Source organism: Apostichopus japonicus, chromosome 7 (genome assembly GCF_037975245.1).
Source record: "Apostichopus japonicus isolate 1M-3 chromosome 7, ASM3797524v1, whole genome shotgun sequence".
NCBI lineage: Eukaryota > Metazoa > Echinodermata > Holothuroidea > Aspidochirotida > Stichopodidae > Apostichopus > Apostichopus japonicus.
In genome coordinates, this window is record NC_092567.1 from 26,236,509 (window position 1) to 26,246,320 (window position 9,812).

The 9,812-nt window shown below is 38.3% G+C and overlaps 2 protein-coding genes across 5 annotated transcripts; one reads left to right on the forward strand and one right to left on the reverse strand.

Annotated features, from left to right (window-relative positions):
• The first annotated feature begins 815 nt into the window (after positions 1 to 815).
• Positions 816 to 6,461, forward strand: LOC139969923 (uncharacterized). Of its 3 annotated transcripts, none has more exons than XM_071975335.1 (5): positions 816 to 1,112; positions 1,461 to 1,901; positions 4,223 to 4,336; positions 4,940 to 5,113; positions 5,436 to 6,461. In XM_071975335.1, exons 2-5 carry the CDS (start codon positions 1,507 to 1,509, stop codon positions 5,743 to 5,745), a joined length of 993 nt encoding a protein of 330 aa, XP_071831436.1. In that variant the 5' UTR covers positions 816 to 1,112; positions 1,461 to 1,506; the 3' UTR covers positions 5,746 to 6,461. The 3 variants fall into 3 exon arrangements, with proteins under 3 accessions (XP_071831436.1, XP_071831438.1, XP_071831437.1); XM_071975336.1 differs by having other exon boundaries at positions 819 to 1,112; positions 4,943 to 5,113; XM_071975337.1 differs by lacking the exon at positions 4,223 to 4,336 and having other exon boundaries at positions 4,943 to 5,113.
• Positions 6,462 to 6,617: 156 nt separating this feature from the next.
• Positions 6,618 to 9,659, reverse strand: LOC139969925 (large ribosomal subunit protein uL15-like). 2 transcript variants are annotated; one of them, XM_071975341.1, is made up of 4 exons: positions 9,521 to 9,659; positions 8,517 to 8,659; positions 7,681 to 7,852; positions 6,618 to 6,815 (listed from the first exon to the last, which is right to left on the reverse strand). In XM_071975341.1, the coding sequence occupies exons 1-4, from the start codon at positions 9,521 to 9,523 to the stop codon at positions 6,687 to 6,689; spliced, it is 447 nt and encodes a 148-aa protein (XP_071831442.1). In that variant the 5' UTR covers positions 9,524 to 9,659; the 3' UTR covers positions 6,618 to 6,686. The 2 variants fall into 2 exon arrangements, with proteins under 2 accessions (XP_071831442.1, XP_071831443.1); XM_071975342.1 differs by lacking the exon at positions 9,521 to 9,659 and adding an exon at positions 9,270 to 9,290.
• Between the last annotated feature and the right edge of the window lie 153 nt (positions 9,660 to 9,812).

Here is a 9,812-nt window from a genome sequence, read left to right on the forward strand (position 1 = left end):
CTGCGTACGTAATGTGCGTGACATAAAATCACATTTGCATTCAGCTGTGCGTGATTCAGCTGTGGTTTGTCCAATCATGAGTTATTATCATTGGTCGCTATCGACACTTCAGCCAATCAGCGAGTGTCCGTTCATGCTGGTTTATTCGATCCATTTTACGTGACTTCAAAGAAGCATATTTTCATTTTCGAGAGTTCTCAGTTATTCTTCGTCTCGTAAGGACGTACTGTTTGGGTTCTAATATCTTTAAGACTTTTATTGTTAAACCGATTTAAGTTTCTTTCCATCTATTGTTTTCAATTTGGAATCCGAACACTTCAATAAAGTTAATCACAAGAAGAAAAGTATCCTATTCGTCTCCTGAACTATTTCTTGTATCATCTCTATATTTCGGACTTAACCCTCGACAGAATAATTTTGTGTAAGGAGCCCACGCTAACCCCACCGCTAGCGCCAACGCCCACGCAAATAAGTATAAACCCACCCTTACAGAAACACTAATTCCCTAATATTTACTTGGAATTTACCTCTACCTTTTGCCAGGGTTCGTCTCTATTTTTGTTTTGGCCATACATTTATTGGTGTTTAATTCTACTATAGAAATTATTTGCAGAGGCTTACATCTTTGAAATACGACATGGTAGTTTTAGGAAACGCGAGCGTCCACGCACAGTTTTCTTCACCATGCATGGAGTATACGCACGCGCTTTAAATAGTCACATTGTGAAAGTTGAGTGCGCGTGTCTGTTTCATCGTATTGGTTACAAATGTATATTTAGCCATGTATCCAAGGCCTTTAGTGTTAGCAATCAACTGTGTTGCTTTACATATCTAGAGATATCATTTAAGATATACACATTGGCATTAACTTGAACCAACTATACGACTCTAGCGAAACCATGCGCGGGCGCCGTCGCGCATGATTGTTTTATCGTGCTTTATATCGTGAATTGTGCACGTGCGGAAGAAGTTTATTTGAGCTTCTATAAGTGCAGAGATAGCAGATAAAATTTATGTAAGCCGAGGGATTTCTAACCATCTGTGCAACAGAATGTTCAGAATCCACTGAATGTTGTCCAAAAGAATTAAAGAGGAACTGAAGTGCCGGTCAGGTAAGGTCCGGTTGCGTTTTTTAAACAATGCTCTGCACATAAATTAAAAAAAAAATAATCTTCTAATTTTCTTGCATTAAAGACATCAGCCGTTAAAAGTCTTGGACGTGTCTTCTCCATTGTAGTTTCACCTTTCATCTATGTATTTGTTGACGTCGAAGCTTTGTTAGAGCTGTGACGAAATGAGAATTCATAACTAAATGTTTTGACTAAAATCGCACAAGCAAACAAGTCTATCCCATAAATTAGAGACAACCCATTTACAGATATATAGCTGATCTGGTTTGTTTGAAAACATTACAGTTAGCCTACTTATTATTAGTATTATTTTTCGATTTTTTCCTGCAGTTAATTTCCAAGTTTCAATTTGTTGTTCATACCATATTCCCGCAAGATGAAAAGAACTCTTAGCAAAGACACTTACGTGAACTCAAATTTACGATGGACATCACCCGAACCAAAGGTTCTAGTACAAAGAATTCCCGTTGGAAAAAACACACCACACAATATTTACCAAGGAAGACTAGATTGGGTTTCTGAAAACATTAGCCCTCCAGAGGAAATGGACAATTCCTGGGAAGATGTAAACGTCCCATGTAATGTAAACAGAGTGCGGAGACGACTGTTAGCTGAAGATGACGTCAGAGTCTCCTGTAAAGAAGAGGATGAAGAACCTTTAGCGCAATCACTCGATGACTCACTCTTCCCTGAAATTGGAAACTCTGGTGACGCCTTGTTGAAATCCCCACCTAACGTTGACTACCTGCTAGGATGTGTCACACCCAAGAGGTAAATTGTTCACTTTCAGTTTACACACGATCAGTTAACCTGGTGTTGGAAGCAAAGGGGATAGCTAGTCCGTTGTAACTTTTTATCAATTTTTTTTACAAAATTGTTAATAATAATCATAATGATAATAAATTACATGTATATAGCGCTTAATACAGCGCTTCTAAAGCGCTTTACAAAGTAGGAAAGAGACAAAGGAAACCAAGGGGGGGGGGGGGGGACTAGGAATCAAACAGAAATGTTTTAAGTTGTCTCTCGAAAATACAAAGGGATGGAGAGCCACGAACGTGAAATGGGAGCTTGTTCCAAAGAGAAGGCGCAGCGACAGAAAAGGCACGATCGCCATAACGAGGAGTTAATTGCAAATGCGCATGATAGGAAGAGCGAAGCGTAACTGTATAGTTGACTGACGCAAAGGAGTAAGAATGTCAGTGTTATATTGAGGGACAAGCCCGTTGATCGCTTTGTGAGAAGTAGGATCTTAAACTGGATGCGTTGAAAGATGGGAAGCCAATGTAATGAACGGAGTACAGGAGTGATGTGATCAAACTTTTTAGTGAGTGAGACTGTAGACACGCAGCAGCGTTCTGAATTCTCTGAAGGGGAGCTATATGAGAAACTGGCAAATTCACATACAAACTGCTGCAATAACCCAGATAAGAAGAAACAAAAGCGTGAACCAGTCGTTCAGTTGAGCCTTGATCTAGATACCTCCCGGGTTTACCAATTTGTTAATCCTTCAGACTTTGACATGCATTTCGTACCCCTGCCAGATGGTTGCTCCTCGGTAGCGGGTGTGTAAATGCTTGGTCCCTACAGAAAGATTAAGTGTACCAAAAATAAAATAAAATAAATAATAAAATGGAATGTAACGTTGAACTGCTCCATTCGCACAGATTGAAGACCGTGTCTAACTTGTTAGATTTTTCGTGTTGTGAAGAAACTACGAAAGTTTAAAATTGCCATCAACATAAGAAAACTTTGCCCCAAAAGAAGTCAACATTTTCTTAACAACATATCTCTCGTCAATTCAACTATTTCTGCAAAATGTTCAATTGTTCACCTTTTTCAATTAAACATTTTGCAGAAAATTGTTCAATTGCTCAGTTGGAATGTAGTGAATAATTGAACATTTTGCAGAAAAATGTTGAATTGACCAGATATGGTAAGTGGTCAATTGAACATTTTGCAGAAAATTGTTGAATTGACGACACATTATAAGTTGTCAATTAAAACTTTTGCAGAAAAATGTTCAATATAAGCTCAGTTAAAGTAACTGAGCAATCCAACATTTTTCTGATTTTGTTATAAAATATTATCTTGTTATCTAAACAATTTACTGGAAAATGTTGACTTCTTGGGGCAGTTTTCTTATGCTGATGGCACTTATAAGCTTCCGTAAGAAACAACTGCGGGTCAGTAATTCTATATGTATACAATCTTTACTCTTATGCCCGAGTTCGGTAACACCGGCCAGATTGTTGCAAATTGTCTGAGCTGGAGCAAGGAAAGGGGAAGTGGGTATGGAATCGGGGCAATATTCAGTGGTGTTCAAAGAGCGGCCAATACATCGGAATTACGCTGCACACATGAAAATCACTGAGTTGGAAATATTGGGGTCAAAGGTAACCCGATCTCACTCGTGTCGAGGACCCTGTGCAGCAGTGGCGGAGCTAGGGGAAATGGGTATTGGTCAGGGGGCGAGAATGGTCTGTAGGGCGCTTTCGACACTATCTAAGCGGAGCGCCACCACAGGTTGGTGCGGAGCGTAAAGAAATTTTTGGAGGAAAGATACTCCCTAGATCGCCGGAAATGACCCTTTCCGGGCCTTGCTAATTTGCAGATAATGTGACAAATGTCAATAGGTAGTCGAGAGCGCAATAAAAAAAATCAACAATCGCGAATAAGTAAAAAGCGGTAAAAAACTGAAAAGGGCGCCAGTCCATTTGAGTCCGTCAGGGGGGCATCCACCCCCTGACTGTATGGACGCTCGGCCACTGCTTGCATAGTTAGTTGAGAAACTGATTCGACTCATGGCCCGACAGGTAAATATCAGGATTCGACTCAACTCCACCTAAACTGGCAGCGATCGGTGTTGCCCTGTGGTCGTTTGAAGCCGAATTTCAGCTAGGGAATGATTAAAATTGTATATGTAAAATGTTGCTTTATGAAGAATATTTAGGCTATAAATTAGGTTTATTTTATGCCTGCATCATTTGATGGGTAGGCGGGAGCGTGGTTCATTATTGATACACTCTTTAGATTTTTCAGAGTGCACTTTACATGTGTGAGGGTATTTAGTGCCTTATTTCTTCCCCAAGGAACACGTGGAATCCCGAAGACGTTTTGAAGAGTCATGGTATTGACATATTTGGAAATAACAGAGATCGTGAAGAATTTACCAACTTTTGTGAAAATCTGATTGCTGTACCAAGGTAGCCTACATGTTTTATATAACGTTTTACCTGTAAATGCATGCCCTAAAATGTGGGCCCTAATGGTCCCAAAAATAATGGGCCCCACAAAATGGATACAAAGAATGTGCCCAAAAATGCATTTGAGGTGGAAATAAATTTGGGTCTAACAAGCAAAAAAAAAATGGGCCCCGATTTTTGTTGGCCAGATGGTCCAAACAAACTAGGCCCATGTACCAGCTATTAAACTACTGTATACCAAGTTTGGTTACAATCCCACGTAAGCTTGCAAAGTTATTGCAATGTCAAAAAGTTAACGTTTGACCCCATAGTCATTAATATTCATAACGCCCGCGCCGAAAACGATATCTGGTGACTCCTTCTTATAATACATTTACATAGCAAGTATGACAAATATCTATCACTCCTTCGAGTTATAACGGACTCAGACCAATGTCACAGACGCACACCATGCCAGCCTTACTGCAGAGGTTCATTTGCTTACACCAAACAACCAAAAACGATGTCATAATTCAAAGTCGATATTGGTAAGGAAACAGAAATATACCTGATGAGAACGTAAGATTTCAGGCAGAACTAATTCTACATCCATTCTGTTTTCAGTAGAGATGCTTCGCATAATGGCACTCCAGGGGTACACCACGACAACCCTCTGTGGTCATGTGAATACAAACCGGTTGCTTGGAAAGGTAGTTTGCCGCACCACTACACTAACCATAAAGGTGCACAGGATACAACACATATATCACCAGCATACGCAACACTAAGTGTAGACTGGTAAGTGTGTCTGTTTTATCAAGTTATTTCCAAGTTTGTGTTTAGTAGATAGTTGGTTGTACATAACTACTTGACACTAACATACAAATATGTTTGACTCGTTGCCCGATTAACTTAGCTAACTTACTGTACCAAATTAACACAACTCATTCTTTTATGTGGGCATATCCTGTTTTTTTATTATAAAGGGTGGAAGGGGGTTAGGTGACCCTCAGATCGTGCGCCTGTTTTACATTAACCTCTTAACATGCTTGTACTGTTGCAGTCACTTTTAATTAAACACAGGTAGTAAAACACTGTTCTATTCTTGATTTATCACCAGCGGTGAACCCTTGTTCAGTAGCTGGCATCAACCACCTAATATCACACCCTCCCCTTTATCTGCTTCCATCTCGGATCAAGTTGAAGGTTTGCAGTATTTGAAGAGAGCCTCCTCATACAGACGAAAGAGGAGAAGAGGTCTTGGGTTAACTGTGTGTGAAGCCTTGTACTATGACGGTGAAAAGTATACCAGCATCAAAGTAATTACTGATGGTACAAGAAAATATAGACTTGTGCTTCCAAAAGAGCATAAACATAGCAAAGGTATGCCTCAACAAGTGCCAATCTATTCCGTAACGGTGGATGATTAATAAGAGATCCTGATTATCCAGAGAAAGACAGATTTGGTATCAACTTGGAGTGTAAGTTGACATTGTCCAGAACATCATGAAGACCTTGTAAAAGGGAAGTTACATTTAATGGTATTTCTGTACGAATGGAGCCAAAAAAAAAAAACAACCTATGAAAATATAGTTTTGAGTATCTAACCCTCCAACTCCGGTAAGGAGTGCTCAAGGAGACTAACATCTCAGTGAACTAACATGCTTTGGAAGTGTCAGGCACTGGACTAACCAATGTGACCATCGTGTCAGCCTAATCGATCTCAGTAGTCAGTACTTTGATTGGGAAATAACTTATTACTCTGGTACCACTGCAGTTACTTGAGTAAGTCACTTACAAAAAAAAAGCAAGTATGTTGTACTTATTAAGTGTTTGGCATTCATTTTGAATCAAACTTTTATAAAGGCCATAAAGAAAGGAAGGAACAAAATAAACTCTCAAAAGTTGAAAGAGACAACTAAGATCGACAAGGTTTGTAACTACAATTCTGTATTCAAATGCATGTCTTACATAACCAATCAGGTTTTCATTCTCAATTTAAGCATTGGTAAAACAACCAAGGAATTTAATACATATTTTCAAAGTTTTGATAAAGACATGAGACAAGGTGTTAAGTTAATCCTTGAATTAACCTATTTATTGTTATTATTTATTGAGCAGAAATAAAATTTACTGCAAAAATGAATGACTTTGATCAAACTGTCCATCCTCTTTGAGTCGAATATGAAGGGGTTTTATTCAAGTTTTTCTGTACATTGTTTCATAAGCTAATGATACAGAAACCACTCCTCCACTAATAAGTCACAAACAGACGAAGCAAGTAAGAGAGAACAACTCACAATTCATGTTACTCATATCTATTGTGCAACAACAACCTCCTTAAATTACATTCCATAGAAACAAGAGCACTTTATGCAACCAACACACAAGCTCCTCCAACCTTCTTAATCTTGTCTTCTGCAAGTTTGCTGAAAAACTTGGCCTTCACAATGACTGGCTGCTTAGGGAGTACACCCTTGCCGAGAACCTTGTAGTATCCCTGCAAAGAAAATACAGTCAAGTTAGCAACTGTACAATTTACAATGAATACAATCTGTTAGGTCGCTCAATGGAGGTAACAATACATTTGTTAGGAATCGCTCCATTTAAAGGTTGAGGGGAATCTTTGCCAGGGATTTTCCCAACTTGTGTCATGGAATTGAGCCACTGTTTTCTTTCAATGTGTAAAACTTGTTTGAGTCACTTCAGGTTTGAGATTTAGTGACAACAGTGATGAATACTTGTTACTACTATGGGTAACAAGAAGTCTCATGGTTTAAACAACATTCCATCACAATTAGTTTTGAAGTTCTAGCTTTTTTAAGCTGTTGGGAAACTTATGAGAATTGCTTTCTTTTCAGGAGATAAAAGGTTCTTGGAATAGATATTGTTTTGTGGCTTTATTACTTTGAGTAACACAAAGAAAGGGAGGGTTAAGTTTGGGGTAAAAAGTGCAAAATGGCTGGAAAACTTCTCTTCTCTGTAGAAGAAAATGGATATGATGGCATGGTTTTAGATGGATTAGAATATTTCACAATTTGGTAAAGGGTTAGCCTAGCAGTCTTGTTCCTATCAATGTAGTGGTGATCTCCCAAATTACAGTACTGCCATGATCATTGCCCACAAGTAAATGTGTCCTAGGGGTCTGAGTGGCTAATTACATTGTCTTCCTCACAATAACCATACCTTAACGCCAAACTTTAAAATATGGAAAGTAGGATAATTGTTCTCACCAATTCTAGGAAAAATATTAAAGTTAAATATTAACATCTGCATTGTGAAGAAAAACCCCTTTTTGAGGTATTTAACATCACTTGTGACAATAAATGAAAATAACTAGCATTTAACATTTTTCTATAACTTACGCCTTGAATGACATCAATAACAGGGGCCTTGTCTGTTTTTTTGGCATAGTTGAGCCTCGTTTGTTCGCTGACCAAGGTCCAAAGTTTGTCCAGATTGATTGCTGGTTTATAGAATTTCTGCTTCTTCAAATGGAAATGACGCATACCGACTTTTCCAAAATAACCAGGATGGCTGTAAAAAGGAAAATATAAAAGAATGCTTCTTAAAATCCTCCATAATAAGATTTATATTTCATCCTTCAACTTTTATCCAATGGTCAAATTAAAGATAAATCCACATTTATTTACAACTGTTGCTGCTGAAATGCAAAGACCTGCAAGTGAATTTGATGAAAATGGATAGCCGTTGATTGTTATGTAAGGAACAGCAGATACTGTATCATATGAGTTACACACTGGAAGCTGTAGTGATGTAACATACCAAGGGTCTAGTGACAAATTTATGCAACTTGCAGGATACGAGGGTGGTGTCAAAGCTTCAAGTACTACGGAAGTTGATGTAATAAGCCTTGATAAGTGTAGGCTGACCATTGCAAGGTTGACATTTTAAGGTGAAATATTCTAACGGTAACTTTACAATGTAAATGAGAATACTTAAGTGATTTAGTCATCCTGATATTAATATAAGCACTGTCATCAACAAGAGCCACTATGCCTTCTGATCAACTATCTTACTAGAGTGATGGCCACAAGGTTTCTCCACTATGCTGTAAAATACCATATGACAGGAAGGGGCTTGAGAGAATGTTCTGTTAATGGGATATTAATATGGTAAACATGACACAACAGAAGTGCAGAATGGGGTACATTGGCTATCTCTCTTTGGGTGTACTTACTATTTGTCAAAGTTGATTCTGTGGTGATGCTGTCCACCAGCGTTTCCTCTGCCACCAGGATGCTTTCGGTGCTTACCGACACGTCCATGACCATGACTGACATGGCCACGCAACTTCCTGGTCTTGCGGGGCTTTTTGTTTGACTAATATGACAAAGCAGAAATTATTTAATCATTACATACAGGTGATCAAGATCAATACTGCAATGCATTGAACTTTCCACAAATTACAGGTGACACACTCAATTGAAACAATACTATATATATCCTTCTATTCTACATTGAAGTCTGGACATAATCTTTGGCTTGCAGAAACAGGGTGTACAGTGTGATGTCATGCCATACACACAATAAGTTCTGGGATTATGGTTTGAAATCTAAACATTGTTTTGAAATTATTCCTTGAACATGCATCTTGTCATAGTGAAAAATTGGTAGCCCCACTAACTGTATGATTATGTCAGAAATTTCATTTAGGCTACGGACATAACTGTTACTAAATATGTGCCTAAGTTCTAACTTGAGCCTAAGGCAACTTCAACATGCCGTTTGTTAATGCAGCAGTTTGTTAATACTCAGCCTGCCTGACTTAGGCTGATGTGTCAATACCCAACAAGACCTTAGTTCAGTCCCTTATCAATTCACTGTGAAGTAGGCCTATCTTAGACAACTCTTATAAAGTACTAATGAATTTCAGGTGTTTGGGAGTAGGCCTAGGCTATAACTTATAACGTTATACTCGTAACACAATTACCATCAGCCTATAATTCAACGTCAATGGTAAGTAACGAAAAGGTTAGCCTAAGTTGGGTATGGAGGATAGCAAAATCATGCCTACAAAATCACGTATCTACAGAGACTTAAAAAGTACTTATGGACAACTAAAAAAGGGGATATAATTTGGAATATCATAGATTGGTACATGGAGTTTTCGAGACCAAAAGTCTTTGTAGATTGGAAGATATTTTCGGATAATTTGGCCTGACTCGTACTATTTGTATTTACCATTTTGTGTCCCGAGGAGAAAGGATGTACGACGAGAACAGCGGATTGCCGATCCGTACCTTCAATTATAAGTAACTAAAATCGATGAGTTAGCAAACTAAGATGCATCCAAAATATTAATATGTATTTATTAGAGGTTATTTATGCGTATAATACCTGAAAATTACAAACAATGGGAAAATAAAATAAAATAAACTCTCTGAAAATTGGAACAAAATAAGCATCTGGTATTAGAGGGCGCATTATCAAAACGGTTATAAGTGCCTGGAAGATTTAGCATAGAACTGCTACC